Source organism: Scaptodrosophila lebanonensis, unplaced genomic scaffold (assembly GCF_003285725.1).
Source record: "Scaptodrosophila lebanonensis strain 11010-0011.00,11010-0021.00 unplaced genomic scaffold, SlebRS2 tig00000024-arrow-pilon, whole genome shotgun sequence".
NCBI lineage: Eukaryota > Metazoa > Arthropoda > Insecta > Diptera > Drosophilidae > Scaptodrosophila > Scaptodrosophila lebanonensis.
The window spans coordinates 21,778,082-21,794,837 of NW_022060538.1; the positions used below are offsets into that span (position 1 = coordinate 21,778,082).

The window sequence follows — 16,756 nt, forward strand, 5'->3', positions numbered from 1 at the left end:
CATGCACAACTTTCTTATTATTCCAATTGGAATTTTCCAGGCAAAATATATCATTACATCAATTTTCAGCTTATTGACGACATAAAGAACTTATTATGGGGCCTGTATCCGTATTCGACCAGTGGTTGAATTCTCCGGCATAAAAAGCGGCTAAGAGCACAAAATTCAGATACTAGCTTCAAGGCAGAATGTTTATAGCAGTACAACTAAATATTTTTAAAAAATTAAAGGTATTTTCAAATTTTGTTTCCCCATAAATCGATCGAATTCGGAAAGGAATGAGCAAATGGCGAAAGTTTGTAGTGAAAGAATATAGCTAGACCAGATATTATAGAAGAATATGATCAATAAAAAGCAGCTCGACGATTTGAAACATACCCATTGCACAATTTTAGCGAACAATATTTCGGCCTTACTGCATATTTTTCTTTTATGGGGTATACCCAAGTTTTCATATATCCACCACGCTATGGAACTCAAAACTATGTTAATACTTCCTAACCAACTATGTTATACTATGTTACAAATTAAAAGAAAGGATTACAATTTGAAACAAAGAGAAGCAAATGATTTTGAAGGAATATTCAGATAATGAGGATGCCAAAAAGGTGGGGAATCGGGCGGCAATTAGTCAAAGGTCGTTTTGTGCCCATATGGGCTTTGGAATCTATCTTCAATATGCCGCAAAATATTTAAAAATATAATTAAAATATTTCCATCAAATGCGAAAAATTAGCATTCTTAAACAAAAAACAAAAGAGCAACAATTTTGGATTTCAATAAAAGAGAATGCATTCCTTTTCTGCAATATAAAATTGAATTTGGTTTGACTGGGATTTTGAAAAATTATTCTGAAGATACAGTCAGAAATACAGGGTGCGCCATCTTTTATGTCGGTATGCAAATATTGAATATCCTTGAAAATAAACAACCGATTTTCAAGTATGAGATATTTTTATTTAATTTGGTTCTGTGCAATTTCTTGAACTGAGGTTTTCAACACTGGTCTACTCAAGTCAATCGGTTCACTAATGACAAAGTTATTCAATGTCTAGATGCCGACATAAAAGATAGCGCACCCTGTACACATTTGTACTCAAATACGAGTATCTCGAAATTCGAAACCAATAGGAAATCTAACCTGAATATTGCTTTCGTCTTTGGGACTTACTTTTCAAGTCAGACTTGTAAAATAACAACATTTTGAACGCTTTTAGGAACAAAAGTGAACTCGATTTTAAAATTGATTTATTTGTTCATTTTTCGAAACTATTTGCTTGTAGTGCTGCCAATGAGGACCGCACATACATACATACTATGTAGAAACTTAAGAATTGTAAACAACTAGAGCCTTAAATCAAATCACCAAATTATTGTTAATGGTACTAAACCACACACACAACCATAACGACGACAACAACAAGTGGCATTCACACATACGTGTATGCAGATACCTATAAACATTTGTACATTGCTGCAAAAATAAATGTGGAATTGAAAGTTTGCCCGCACCGCCGCCTGCTGGCCGAATTGTTTACCTTGACTAATGTTTGCGCTCAATTGATAAAATATAGAGCAGCCATATGGGCGTGTTCTCTGCCAGTGTACATGTGTGTGTGGCAGAGTGGCAGAGTGTGTATTACAAGTGATTCCACATCCTGCCGCTGTTGCTGCGGTGGCTGCTGGTGCTGGTGCCAACAATGGAAATTGTGTCACGGTCAGGAGTGTGGGTGGCAAATGGGCAAATGGGTAAATGGGCGGGTGCCGCCCGCCAGCCAGAAAACCGTGTCACCGCAGCGTTTACTTTAAAATCATGCTTGTGTGTGTGTGTGGGTGTGGGCGTGGGTGCGGGTGTGTATGTTTGTGTGTGTAATTGGAAACCGAAAGTGAATACGCCCAGGCCTTGAAAGAAGCTGCCGCTGAACTAGAAAAGTACGAAGAGTACGAGTACGAATCAGAGTCTTTGTATTTGTATTGCAGGCTCGGCAGCCCGAGACGAGGACGACACAATTTCTAAAAGAAATGAACTTAAAATTGATTTATTATTGCAGGGGTGCGGGGCAGGGACGCCTCCGACGACAACTACGACAACAGCATCAAATTAACGCCACTTATAAAGGCATTACGTTTCAATAGAGGCACGGCAGCGGCTCCTCTACCTCAAACCTCTTGCTATACAAGCAGCTTTTTGCATTTCCTTGTTGTTTTTGCCCTTCCTCTCGTATCATACCCTGCAGCCAATGGGTGTAAGGGCATGGCTAAAGGTCTAGACGCCAGGTGGAACGTGGTGTGCTGTCCCCATTTTATAGGTGCATACGCCGGTACGATCAGCATGTCTATACAAATCGATGCAAATTTGTCTGTCAGTATGAACGACAATAACTTTTAAGCCCTAAGAGCTAACGACACCAATCTCGACATAGGAAGTTAATTACACTCCGTAAATAGGCGCATTATTTCATATCTGCCATAGAATCGACCCCTCTAACTAAAGCTACAATCTCAACCCAATCCGGTATTTCTGAGTTATACGATACACGTACTTATCAAATATAGTAGTTGCCAAAGGAGCGTTTGTTGTAAAAGTCATTCTTGCTAAGCAACAATGTCATCTATTACAATATATTCAATCTCAGTTTCATGAGTTTTTGAGGTCTTATCAAAATCGGTGCACTATTTCATACGTATAGCGCCCGTAGCGACAATTGGTACAATATAATGGTTATGGAGAACCATTTGTACACAGTAGAGAGATATAGAGATTGTTTTAGATTATTAAGTGAAATAGAGCATTGAATCGGAACACAATTTTCGAAGTATTTGATAATTGGAAAACAATTATTTGTTAGTCATCAAAAAACAGTAGATGTAGGGAAAGAGTTAAGAAAGTTGGGATCCCAGCTTCAACTACGGAGTGCAAAAGGTATGCTTTGCTTCTGGACCGACTCAATATGTTGCTGATGCTTCCGATGCTGCATGAGTAGTATTCAAGCGCAGGGTGTAGTTGCAGCTAAAGGGTATGCAAGAGTCGGACTGGCGCGACTTTAACGTTCGTACTCGTCGCTTCTTTTTTGCTTTTTATGCAGAATAAACTGCTTAAGTGATTTCAGGTTGGTTTTACATACAAAAGTACCACAAATAACAAAGCTCCGATGGCTGAGTGTGTGAGTGTATGAGTGTGTGGGTGTGTGTGTGTGTGTGATTCTGTGTAATATGAGTCGGCAGAGTCGGTGTCGCTGTCTTTGCTGCTTGTTAGGCTGCCGTTGATCATCATGACGAAGCCGATGATGATGAAAAATATGATGAGGATGACGATGGCGGTGGCGATAGCGATGACGACGACGACGACGACGTGGACGATGGCAGGCAGTCTATGAAATGCCTTGCTGTTGTTGTTGCTGCTGCTCTTATTGTTGGGGCGGTCGTGGTGTGGGATAGGCGGGGGGGAGGCGCTTTGGGTCGCTTTATACATACAAAACAAATATTATGTGAATGTGTGTGCATTGAGGGATTCCGGTGGAAGGCAAGTGGTTGCAGGTGAGCGCTCGCTTATTGAGAGATCTGCCTGATTGAGGCCGTAATTGCTTGGTCTCCACCAAGGCTATACAGCGGAATAAGGCGAAGGTAGCAGGCAGAATGCTTTCTATATGTACTCGCATACACAAACACACATACATATATATGTTCATATGCACATGTATCTATTTTTTAATTGAGCAGCATAGTGAAGACGTATTGATAGGGGGATTGGAATTGTCCGTCGGTTGCAAACATTTAATAAGACTTAAATAAATGTATAAGCATATAGTACATGCACATATGTCAAAGCTGCTTGCAACAGTTTCTGGTTAAAAAGGTAAAAGTTTTCTATTCTCACTTAAACAAAAGTTGCCATAAACACATAATCGGAGTGACATTTGAATTATGCTTAATATTGAACAACTCTCATCATAAAGCAAGGGAAAGTGCTAGAGTTTCCGCGACAATGATGGATGGGCAAGTCACGGCAGGCTTGCCGTGTGGAATTTTCAGTGGAATTTCACATCGTATGTAGTCCTTATGCTCACAATTCAATTGATTGCTTAAGCGTTCTTTGCAATTTCAAGATAACTTTCATAAACTCTTTTAGTTTAGGAGAGATTTCTGAAAATCATTTTCTGAAATATAGTGTTTGCGTTCAGTTTTTGAGCGCCAAATTATTTTATATGGAAAAATTAATGAATAGCTTGTGACAACGAAATTTCTCCGACTATAATATTTTCTTCAATTGAAAGTGGTGTTGCGAAGGAAAGCCCAAGTGACGAAAATTCTGTTAAATAACATCTCAGGTTGAATCATTTTATCAAAACAGCTCAATGATGTGCTTTAAGTTGAAGCCTACAAGTATATCAAATTTAGCCTGGCAATGGGCTTTCAAATGTAAATGCAGTCCTATGTGTGCGTACTCCGCGCCCAGTGACCCACAAAAGTGAACTCGAAATGTACGCGACGGCTTTTATCAACTGGCTTCTAGTTCCCCCAGTGGGTGGGTGCCGACCATCACAATCAGAGTCACAAGTCGACACCAATGCCCACAGCCAGATACGATTCGTTGCTGCTACGTGACCGGCACACTGATGTGCGCGCGGAAAGCCTATAAGAGTCCAATTGAATGGATTGCAGTGCTCAGTGCCCACAAAGTCAACTGCTGGCCATGTCGTTCTGTTTGCAGTTATCGCTGCTCCTGTCCGTTCAGGGCATCCTGGGGCAGATTCTATATCCGCCACAGTACACTACAAATCGGATTGTGGGCGGAGAGGAAGCGGCTGAGGGACTGGCACCCTATCAGATATCCCTTCAAGGCATGAAGAGCGGGCACCATTCGTGCGGTGGTGCCATCATCGATAAGCGCTGGATTGTCACCGCGGCGCACTGTGTGATTGGCAAAGAAGCTTCCGCGTTCCGCGTGTTAACTGGCACGCAGAATCTGCAGCACAATGCCTCCAGATTGTACTATCCGGACAAAATTGTCATGCACTGCAACTACAAGCCGCGGATGTATCGCAATGACATAGCGCTGCTCCGTTTAAACGAGTCCATTGTATTCGACAACGCCACACAGCCAGTGGAGTTCGATCATGAACCGCTGGCGGCCGGCGAGAAGCTGCTGCTCACCGGCTGGGGAACCATGTCGCTGGGCGGCGACGTGCCTGTCCAGCTGCAGAGCCTCGAGGTGAAATATGTGCCCTTCGAGGAATGCCGTGCGGCCCACGACAACAGCAGCCGTGTGGACATCGGACATGTGTGCACGTTCAACGACAAGGGGAAGGGCGCCTGCCATGGGGACTCAGGGGGCCCGCTCGTGCACAACGGCAAGCTGGTGGCGCTCGTCAATTGGGGCCTGCCGTGCGCCCGAGGTTATCCGGATGCGCATGCCAGCATTGCGTACTATCACGACTTTATACGCACACATCTAAGTGGTTGCCAAAAAGATGGCGACGGCACTAAGACGGAATGCGAAGCTGAACAGGAATGAGCTAAATATGAACGGATAGTTAACATTATACAAGTATATTCTTTATATGAGGTACAGTATAAAGGATAGCTCTCACAATGTTCTTATTTATAATTTCAAATTTAAAAAATAGTCCAAGCCAATTTAGCTGAAATTTTGTTTATTTTGTGGTTCCCTTCCTATGGGACCAACTTGGGACTCAAGCTAAATTAAAAAGGAGTTTGTGGTAAAAACATTCACATAAATAAGCTTGAGGAGAAATTTAATTAGACTACCGAAGCCTTTTTTTTACTGAAGTCAAGAATCAAGAGTTTTTGGAAAATATGTATCTGCACTTCGAGAAACTATTGGGGTCAGCCTATTCGTCTTGTCTTATCTTCTCGACTTGATGATTTTAAAAAACAAAAGTGGGTTCCTGGGCAACTAACATATAAGTATAAAAATAATATGCACAAAGTATTACGCGTATGCTTATTTCATTTATCTTGTGTACAAGCATTCGGCAAATTGAATTCAGTAATATGCCACGCTTAAAAGGTCCTTTTTAAAGATTATGTAAGTTAATTAAATAATAATACCTGTTTAAGGATTTATAATTTGTACTCTGGGAATCTACATTTCCATATTTATGGAATATAGTTGAGCTAACGTTGCAGGTTTGTCAAGTTTCTTAGCAAGTGCCTCTCTCCTTAGTTAATTTAAATGGTATATAAATCAGAGATCATTTAAAATTGAAAGAGCCAATAGACGTAAGGATTCCAAGTGGTTGTAATTGCACAGTGTAATCATTTTAAAGGAAGTACTAAAGATTAAGATTAAAGTTCGGTGGAGCACTTTGAAGCAATATTGGTTGTTCAATAAGATAATCGTTTTTCTCCTCATTTAACTATAGTTTGATTTTACTTTTATATCTAAAAAGGATTCGTAAGTTGTGCTAATAAGACAATGAAACCATTACAGAAGAGTACGTCATATTAATATTAGTATTTGATCTTTAAATTATAATATATTATCATTCCATTATAAGAGCTTAATAAGCTCATATCCGGCCTGCATTAAATGATGTCCTTTCACTTCCTTTAGCTATAGTTTTCTACATAGACAATGAAATCATTATAGAAGTAGTACTGTGACTTAATATTATTGCTTGATTTAGCTATAGTTTTCTACATTCCGTATACTATATTATTCGAATACAATGAAATAGTTTTAGAAGAAGTATCATGAACTAAAACTAATATTTTATAGAAACTTTGAAAAAACTTGTTGGAAGATTTTAGTCCATTTTAGTGCACTATTGGTTCATTTTTGGACTCTTAATAACTGAATGGGATTCTTAATTAGACAATGAAATCATTATATTTGTAGAAGTAGTACCGTGACTTAATATTATTGCTTGATTTAGCTATAGCTCCCTACGTTCCGTTAATTATACGGATACAATGAAATAATTTTAGAAGAAGTATCATGAACTAAAACTAATATTTTATAGAAACTTTGAAAAAACTTGTTTGAAGATTTTAGTCCATTTTAGTGCACTATTGGTTCATTTTTGGACTCTTAATAACTGAATGGGATTCTTAATTAGACAATGAAATCATTATATTTGTAGAAGTAGTACCGTGAATTAATATTATTGCTTGATCTTTGTCTTAAGCCCATTATTGTTTTCAAGCCCTGGATTAGCTAATCGTATCCCGACTGTACCAAAGGATATCCTTTCGGTTCATTCCAATAGTTGTACAGCGCATTATTACTGATTATCAGTGTGTATATAAGACTTCGAGCAGATGCTGCTGCCGCTGCTGGCGCTGCCTGTGTCTCTGTCTCTGTCTCCGTCTCCGTCGCTGCTGCAGCCAGAGACGGCAGCGAGCCCCACTTGTGGTGTGTCCAAAACATGAACCGAAAGTGAAAGACAACAGCAACAACGACACATACACATACACAACAACAACAAGAACAGAGGGAAGTGTGTGGGCGTGTAACCTACTAACACACAGAGGCTCTCGCACACACACTCGCACGCACACAGGCCTGACACTGGCGGCACTCACGCACATCAAAAGAGCGCGTGTGAGAGCGCGTGAGAGCGCAATAACAAATAAAAGCTCCAGTGCCCCAATGGAGGAGGCTGTGAGTGAAAGCAGCATCTTCGTGTGCTGCCTTACTCCTGTGTGTGTGTGTGTGTGTGTGTGTCTGTGTATTGGTGTCTGTGTCTGTCATATGTTTGCGGGTCGTTTGCCGCCAGTGGAATTTCAACGCGCCGTGTTGTTGGCATAGGACGTTGAAGGACACCAGAAGCCAGACCTAAAGCTACAGACACACTCAGGGAAATTCACGAAATAGCATACAAATCTAAAATCCAAGCAAAGGCAGCCAATCCTGCCTTTTAAGAAAGCTTATTTTTAACATAAAAAAATATTTTCTGCATTTAATGTGTTTCCTTAAAATAATTTTTTATTACACAGCTATTATTTGTTGATGTTTATTTTCCCTATCTCTCATAGGATTGACTATTTCCTGTTTGACTGGAACCCATATATTTGATGCACATACATTGATTTCTTTTCAATATTTGCAATATGAATTGAGTTATGCCCCGGACATATATTTCTAAAAATCAAAACTAAATTAAACTCTAAACAATATACTTGTATATAACAATGTGTAAGTGCTTTTTATACCCTGTACCCGTAGGGTAGAAAGAGTATATTGGGTTTGTGCAAAGTACGTAACAGGCAGAAGGAAGCATCTCCGACCCCATGAAGTATATATATTCTGAATCAGCATGACGAGAGAATCGATTTCCATTCGTCTGTCTGTCTGTCCGTTTGTCTGGATGAACGCAAGGATCTCAGAAACTATAAAAGCTGGAATAACCAAAGTTGGCATCTAGATTCTCCTAGGTCCGAGAAAGGACGAGTTTATTTTATTTTTTGGAATTTCCGGGTATTTAACTGTCGGGCTTGCTAGACTGTAGAGTTCTCTCTTGTTTTTAAATATCAAGTGTTCATCTGCTATTCGCTACTCGATTTCCGTATTACCCTCGTTCGCAATAGTGTCGAGCTCAACCAGCTAATGAATAAAATCTTTACTCTAGTATGTATGAACATAACCTTTTGTTTCCCCCTGGCTAGTTTCTGGATGAAATGAACACATTTGTGGAAACTTTCGGCCTAACAACTTTAAAAGCTGATTTGAGTCAGTTGCCCTCAATTGGAATTAATTAATTTAAGCAAAAATGCAATTTCTCCAAAATAAAAAGCGCTTTTTCTTCATCATTTTTTTTAAGTGTATTGTCGGAGTCGTCGGATGTGTGTCGTTGCTGTTGTCCTAGTCCTCAACGAGAGCTTTCGGATTGGCTTTGGCTTCGGTTTCGGGCGACGCGCTCGGCATCGCAGTAGCCGCCGAGCAGCGTTCAGTGTCTCAGTTGAGTCTCGGCCGTTAAACCAAACTGAGGTGTGAAAACGCAACGCAGCCGTCGAGTGGACGCAGCAGCATCAGCAGCATCAGTAGCAGCAGTAACAGCAGTAACAGCAGCAGCAGACACAGCAGAAGCCAGTGCCAGTTAGCCGCAAAGCGGAATCAAATGGCCAACGGAAAAATTTAGACAGAGCAGAGAAAAATAGTGCTCAACTAGAGAAAAAAAGCAAGGAAATCAGTCAGTCTGTAAAACTAAACGCTGGGTGCATGTTGCGTGCGTTTGTGTTTGCTCGCGTCTCATTTCGCTTTCAACGCAGCCAGCGGCAAGTGCGAAGCATTCGGACACGGACTCGGACTCGAACTTGGAATCGCAGTCGGGCTCGGACTCTAGCTTCGTTTTCTATTCAAACTATATAATACAAGTGTGCAACTGTCACTGTCTGGCGACCCTCATCCCCTCTGTCCTACGCGACTAGACGCCCACACACAGCCTTTCTCGTCCAAGGAAGGAACGAAGGAAGCATTCATTCAGTGCGTGTTTATGTCCCGCCTGCCTGCGCCCGCCTTCCCGCTGGAGTTTGATTGCTTTGGATTTGGATTGTGTTTGTCGCTGAAGTGGAAGAATTTAAGCCAGCAAAAAGTGGCATCGACTCAAATCCCAGTGACTGTAGCGAACAGCGCCTGAAAGCAGGCAACAAAGGACGACGACGACGACGACGAAGACGAGGCAGGAAAAAACAATAGAGAATCTAATTAGCAGGGCGTATTTGTATTTGTTGTTTTTCCGCTGCTGGCCTTTTAACACAATAACAGTACAGACGACGACGACGACGACTCATCGTTATCAGCATCAGCATCATCACCGTGAGCAACAAAAACAGCAGCAACAACAACAACAACAACGACGACGAAGACGACAGCCCCATCGACAGTCACGCATCGTTTCTGTTTGTGTGCTTCAGTCATTTGCCATTTAAGAGCCATAAACGCCGAGATGTTGGCAACAACAACACAACTACAACAAGGAATTCATTGAGGTCTTTCGGGATATTTACAAACGACAACAACAACAACAACAACAAGCACAACAACAGCGAGCAACAACTCTGCAGAAAAAAGCGAACAAGTTTTTGCTCAACGAAAACGAAAGCGACGCTGACAACGCTGCTTTTGGTACTGGTACTGGTACTGGTTACTGGTATTGGTTACTGGTCGCTGATAACGGAACGCGCGCCTTTTTCTTTCTGCTTAGCAACATGCAACATTTGCTGCTCCTTCTGGTGTCGCGTCGCTGCTGACATCACCTCTGCGTCTCTCTTTCTCTCTCACTCTCACTCTGGCTGTCGCTCTTGCCACACGTCCACGCCTTTCTCTAAGCCGCTGTCTTTGCCGCAAATGAAAACGAAATATTAAACGCTAATGAACTGAACTCTCGTGCTATCGCGATATTAAATTGCAAGCGTCGTTTTAAGTTTGAAGAATTACAGTTAAATCAATTTCAAAACTAACTAACGAAGCTGCCAACTAACAACTGAGCCGAACGTGTAACCAACCAACGGCCAATAAAATGTTTTCCATGTGCTCCAAAGTGAAGCCAAGAAGCTCAACGTCCTCCATCCAGCTTCAGCAGCAGCAGCAACTACAACTACAACATCAGCTGCAGCAGCAACACCAAATGGGTAAGTTAAAAGGCGCCACAGCCCCAACAGCTGTGTATAGTGTATAGTGTATAGGTGTGTCTGTGTGCGACTGCCCCCATTTGACGAAACCCTTGAACTCGTTTTTGTGATTTCGCTGGTCTGCTGCCTGCCTGCCTGCCTATTTTTCTCAATGAATTCGCACACTGACACAAAGCGCGCGCTTCTCCGTGTACATACACGTACATACGTAAGTGTGAGTGATGTATGTGTGTTTGTGTTTGTGTGCCTCTGTGTCTGTGTGAGTGTGGAGGTCTCTATCTGGATGCATTGTTGTCCTGGTGTCCTGGTGGTGGTCTGTTGATTACGATGGGCGTGCAACAACAATATTCTACAGCAATCAAAGGCCTGCCACGCCCTCCGCCTACAGCTTTCATTAAATTATTAAGAGAAGAGTAGAAATCAGCCACAGCCACAGCCCCAACCCTAAATGACACACCCACTCACATACCCATGAGTACACATACACATACACAAACACACTCACACATACTATAAACGAGTACACAAGAACGCTGTCAGGAAAAGTGAATTAAAGCGACGACAGCCACGACAACGACAGCGCCAGCGCCAGCGCCAGTCAAGTGAATGCCTCGGCAGGTTGCAGCCACGTGCATAAATCATGCAACATGCACAGCACAGCACAGCCAGTCGCCTCGACCCTCCCCTCAGCCACCAAAGCAATGCTCCAACGATGGCCCAACAATTATGTCTCTACACGGCTGATGTTGCTACCTAGTCCTGTCGTCGTCGTCGTCGTCAACGTTGCTGTTGTTGTTGTCGTCTGCAGCCACTTGCAATTTAAACTAAGTTCGGTATGGGTCTGAGTGTGGGTGTGGGGATGGGGGTGCGTGTGTATGAGGGTTGGGCATGTACTTGTATGAGTGCACTGAAGTGGCACACATGCTGTCCGTTTGCCGCTCAACCTGCAGCAGCAACCTCTGTGGCATCCGCAGCAACAACATCGGCTGCAGCTGCAACATCGCAGTGTCCTTCAGCGACCTCGTTCTCAACGTTCACATCGGCGTCGGCGTCGACGTCTCTATCTCTGCCTCTGCCTCCTTCCCTGTCTCTGTCGACACTTTGTGCAGTCGAGCTGCTGTTGTTGCTGCCTGCCTTGAATGCAGGTTATCGACGCCGAAAAGCAGACAATTTCACGAGCGAATTACAGCTCGAGGCCTCGAACCTTTCTCAATTGCTGTGTAAGCTTATTACATGGAAAGCCATTCAATACATACTATACTACTAGGAGCATAGTATAGTATGTACATACTCGTATACAAATTGTCAAACACTCATTGTCAGCCTGCTGGGTATGCCAATTCGCAGTCCTCGGTTGACTTACTTGCGCCGATTATTCTGTGGAATTGTGGAATTCAACCGGCCTGCTGGCCACTGAAGGCCCATCGAGGCTCAAATGCTGAAATGCTGAACTGGTGATGACATATTTATTCTTCAAGTGCAGTCATAGGTTGCTGAAAATCCACTTTACGCTCTAGCGGTGGAATTGACGAGATTGCCATCAATCAATCGTCTGGCGAAAGATATTGCCTTCTATAGTGCTCTCAATGACAATGCGAAATCTGTTTGAAGAGCATCTGCCATTAAAGCCCCAAAGTCTGAAGTTATTATTTATCTCACCAGCAGACGAGCATGCTGGCTGGTAAGTATTTGCTTAAGCCAGTCATAAATCAAACAAATTCTTTGGCTATAAATTATACCCGTATATGTACTGAACTGAAAGTTAAGAAGTTATGCTTAAAAGTCCAGTAGATAGAGACGTGGCCAACCCCCCTTTTTATAGTTAATTAAATGCTGGCAAGATGAAAAGGTTTGACGACAATAAACTTATAAATAAGTTAGTTAAAAACAATACATATCCTCATTACTTTGAATAGCTGCCATAGGAACTATCGGTAATCAAAATTCTTAGTAGTATCTTGTAGTTGTGAGTTAAATCTGTTCTGCGCGAATTTTTCACAATAATCTGAAGTTTCATTGAAATAGGGGATTGCTCAAAAATAATTGATGGAAAAAAGGGCTAAAGTATAGGGAATTCTAGAATCAAGCTGACGCTACTTTAATGTATTACTCGTATTTTTTCATTTGATCAATACGAGGAGTTTGCCAATCTAAATATATCCATCAGTATTTTTATAGCCTGTACCCAAAGGGTGAAAGGCTATACTAGTTTTGTGCGCATGTATGTAACACACAGAAGGAGGCGTGGCAGACCCCACAAAGTATATATATTATTGATCAGGATGAGAAGCCGAGTCGATATAGCCTTGTCCGTCCGTCCGTCTGTCCGTCTGTCCGTCTGTCTGTCCGTATGAACGCAAGGATCTCAGAAAGTATAAGAGCTAGAATAACCAAACTTGGTTTCCATATTCTCCTAAGGCCGAGAAAGTACGAGTTTGAGTTTTTTTTCGATGCACCCCCCCACTCCCCCGCAATTCGTGTTTTTTCTTATAACTTCCGTAATTCTCGGAATTTTGAAATCAATTTTGGTAGGTACATCCAGTTAGTACTAATGTGTCCGTATGCCAAATTTCATCATGATAGGTCAATTCTGTAGAAAGTTATAGCCATAAGTAAAATCGCTGCTCATGCGCTGCCTCTGTCGGCAGCGCTGCCCGCAGCTGTTGTTGTTGTTGCTGCTTTGGTTCAACTTTGTGCTGCATACATACACGCATATAAACACGCATAGGTACGTGATGTAAATGTATGCTGTTAAAACTGAACATAAACATGTATTCTCATTTAATTTAATTAATTCATTCATTTTTTTAATAATTTAATTTTTTTTTTAAATTTTTTTTTTTTTTTTTTTAATTTTTCTTTTTTGTGGAGAGTACAGGCTATTTTACTGTCGGGCTTGCTCGACTGTAGCGTTCTATCTTGTTTTATTTCAGCTAGATGGGTGAAAGAGTTGGCTGAATGCTTGGAATGTATGTAGAGGAGAATCTGTGCTGCAATATTGTGTTCGGTTTTGTAGATTCGTGTGTATGGGTGAGATTAAAGATAGATAAGCATGAGAAAGAGTGGGTAAGCTTAAGGATAAGAAAAGGTTATATTATATTCTGACTTTTTAAGATGTGCACATTCTATAACTCATAAAGCTCTCAAAAGATAGATTGTAGATTGTATTTTTGTCATTAAAGCAATTGGTCTAAACCCAAGTTTGAAGGCAAGCGCTTATATAAGCAATGCGAGCGGGGGAGTGCATCAAAAAAACATTCGTCCTTTCTTGGTCTTTGGAGAATTTGGGTGCAGGATACAAAAAGGATGCATGGATGCAGTCTTAATATGAGTCGCACCTTTTGCTAATATATTTATCCATAAAAGCCAACAAGGAAGAACTATGTGCTTTCTGAAATGTTATAATTGCTAAGGACTCATCTGACTTTTCTAACTCTGTAAAATGTCAGTATCTACTTACAAGTATATATTCCAATTTGGAAAAAATGGCTTAAGAGTCGACAGATTGAAGCTTGACCCAGCACATGCGAAAAGCTTACCGCTGATATTTTTTCAGCCCCCTCCCAAACGCACTGGCATTGGAATAGAAATTGACGCCATTGCGGATGAATATGAGATGAGCTCGAGCTTAGGTGGGCAGTCGTTGGCGGTGGTTGACGGTTCGTGGGCTGCGTCCCTGACGCGTGAACTGTTGTTGCCAATTTGAGAGAAGCGGAAATTTGAATTGCATTTTTTTTTTGTGCTCCGCTTTGGTGCGTTTTTTGTTGGCTTCCTTTGAAACGCGGACACATTTGGAGCTTCGAATGGTGAGCGCAGAATCTCAGTAGCCAGTGGGTTGGGTCTGTGAGCCTTGAGGCGAGCGTTGGTCGCATTAAAGGCCAAACAATGGGCGATGCGGTGGGAGTTGCGTTTCCATTTAATTGTCACATATTAAGCTGCCTTACTTTCTCCCACTTTCACTTTCACTAACCCTGTTACACTAATTGCAGGCGCTGGCGGCAAACAAATTAAAGGAGGCTACCTACTGCGCTATAAAAGTAAGTATCCATCCAAGTAGGGAAGTGCTTTAAGGCACTGATGATGCGAACGGAAAAGAGACTGAAAATGCGACCCGCATTTGTAACTGACCGACCGACTGAGTGACTGCTTGACTGACAGCTGGATAGATGGATGGGACACAGGCGTAATGGATGAGCACGGTTTATGATGTACTGACTGCGACGATGACTACGACTACCCTTATCAGCAGCTCGACAACAACGACAGCAACGAAAGGAGCGACAACCGCAGCAGCAACAACAGCAGCAACAGCCAACACAGCTCAGCACATGTGACAATCTGCCAAATAGGCACAAGCAGGGCCCCAAACATGACGCAGCTGCAGGGCGGAAGTGGGCCACGTGGGTGGGCGAGGAGGCGTCAGCATTACATTTGCATGGAGCTGGGGCAGGGCGACTGAGAAATTATTCATTCATGCTTTCAAGTGTAATTACTCATGATCTGTGCATGCCCAAGGCTGTATGTGCATGGGGATTGATCGGAGGCGCTGCAGGCCTCGACCCCCCCTCTCCCACTATAATTGCAAGGACAATTATGGGCCAAAGCTTACATAATCGTCGCTTTCTTCCGCAGAGCAATTACTCTGGAATCGCTGGGCCGAGGAGTGGGTTGTGCTTTATGATGATTCTACCATGGCTTGGTTTACAGAGCCAGGTCGTTCCTCACCTGCGGGCAAGATTTTGGTGAAGGAGGCCCCCGAAATGCTGGCCATAGCGCACTGGACTGGACAGATACCGCGTCGCCCCCCACTGCCAGACGGCTGCAGTGTGTCCCAATTAATTGCGTTGGGGTCACGACGCAAACGCTCCAAGGTCTACTGGATGCTGGCCAAGTCTGAGCAGGAGGTTAGCGACTGGATCGACGCTATTACCAAAACGCTGCCACCACCACCACAAATAGAGCTTGTGGTGGACAAGCCGCATCTAATGAATGTGCTACGACGTCCATTGGTGCGCATACGACGTAAGTATTTACCCCTTTGTAAGGTTTTAGGAACAGTCGCTAATTTATGATATGATTGGACTTGAAGCTACGGGACCATTGATACAGGAAGATGAAGATTGTAACCAAAAAAGTTTCTCACAAACAGAACAAGTTAATGCAGCGCAATTCGTTATTGTGTATTATCTTAAAAGTCTATCAAAATTTCGTTAAAAAAAAGAGTGAAGAACAGGCCAATGGAAAACGGAAACAGCGGGCCTACTACAGTTGGCTAGTCGCATAAGAAACAGGCTCTAATGTCGTCGCCTTCCTAGCCGAGCAACCTGACAGTACTGCCCTCGGTTGGTAATCGTTTGCTACCAGGATTGATGATGATCTATCTTGCTCTATCTTGCTCTCTCCAAAAACTAGTTCAGAGCGAGCCTTAGCGAGAATATATTAAGTAGTATTTACGCTTCGGTTTGAAATACCTTGCAATGAGCAGACATACTTGGAACTTTATTTTTGCATGCCAGTTCCAGAAGTGAATTTAAAATGTGCCCAACATTCTATTAAAGGCTTAGTGTCGCATTCGAGTTTAATTGAGATCTGATTTATTCCTCTCTCCTTACAGCGGCCACTCATTCCGAGGTGAAGCAGCGAAAAGCGGCGTCGCACGGGAGCAGCAAGCATCATACCTCATCATCGGTGCTGGCCACCCAACGTGCGCTCTACAATCAAAATCCGCTGGTGAAGAGCGACGCGGCGGTGGCCATACTGAGCAAGAAGCCCGACTCGAAGGCATCGCTGGCGTGCGCGCTGCCCTGGGGCCACGGCTGGGGCTGGGCCACGTTGCCTAACGGCGTCTGGAGTGGCGGCCTGACTTGGTCGCAATGCGAGGACACCTTTACGCTGCACGCACTGCCTACAACACACTGCACCAACCTCATCGACACCTCGTGCAGCGGTGCCGTTTATCATACGGACATTGGCGGATTTGATTTTCATTCGACGGGCGTAGAGGATTTGGGCGGCGAGGATTTCGACTACGCCATGGACTGTGGAGATTTCATTTTCTAAAGGGCATCGTGCATCGCATTGTAGACCCCCGACTTTGTCGAATTCAAAGCTGCCCGCACCGGCAGCGGCAGTCTAACCCACCCGAAGTGTGCGATCGTCC

The 16,756-nt window shown here is 42.9% G+C and overlaps 2 protein-coding genes across 2 annotated transcripts; both read left to right on the plus strand.

Annotated features, from left to right (window-relative positions):
• The first annotated feature begins 4,651 nt into the window (after positions 1–4,651).
• On the plus strand, positions 4,652–5,515 carry LOC115621014 (chymotrypsin-2-like). Its single transcript, XM_030514534.1, has one exon. It carries the CDS (start codon positions 4,652–4,654, stop codon positions 5,513–5,515), a length of 864 nt encoding a protein of 287 aa, XP_030370394.1.
• Positions 5,516–10,418: 4,903 nt separating this feature from the next.
• Positions 10,419–16,756, plus strand: LOC115621504. The gene is made up of 4 exons (XM_030515173.1): positions 10,419–10,596; positions 14,586–14,633; positions 15,229–15,618; positions 16,211–16,756. Exons 1-4 carry the CDS (start codon positions 10,485–10,487, stop codon positions 16,654–16,656), a joined length of 996 nt encoding a protein of 331 aa, XP_030371033.1. The 5' UTR covers positions 10,419–10,484; the 3' UTR covers positions 16,657–16,756.

Bases quoted from the DNA above. Each gene is read 5' to 3' on its own strand.
- LOC115621014 (XM_030514534.1), top strand. From the start codon at position 4,652: ATGGATTGCAGTGCTCAGTGCCCACAAAGTCAACTGCTGGCCATGTCG.
- LOC115621504 (XM_030515173.1), top strand. From the start codon at position 10,485: ATGTTTTCCATGTGCTCCAAAGTGAAGCCAAGAAGCTCAACGTCCTCC. The intron at 10,597-14,585 runs GTAAGTTAAAAG...CACTAATTGCAG, and splicing joins GCAGCAGCAACACCAAATGG to GCGCTGGCGGCAAACAAATT. The intron at 15,619-16,210 runs GTAAGTATTTAC...CTCTCCTTACAG, and splicing joins TCCATTGGTGCGCATACGAC to CGGCCACTCATTCCGAGGTG.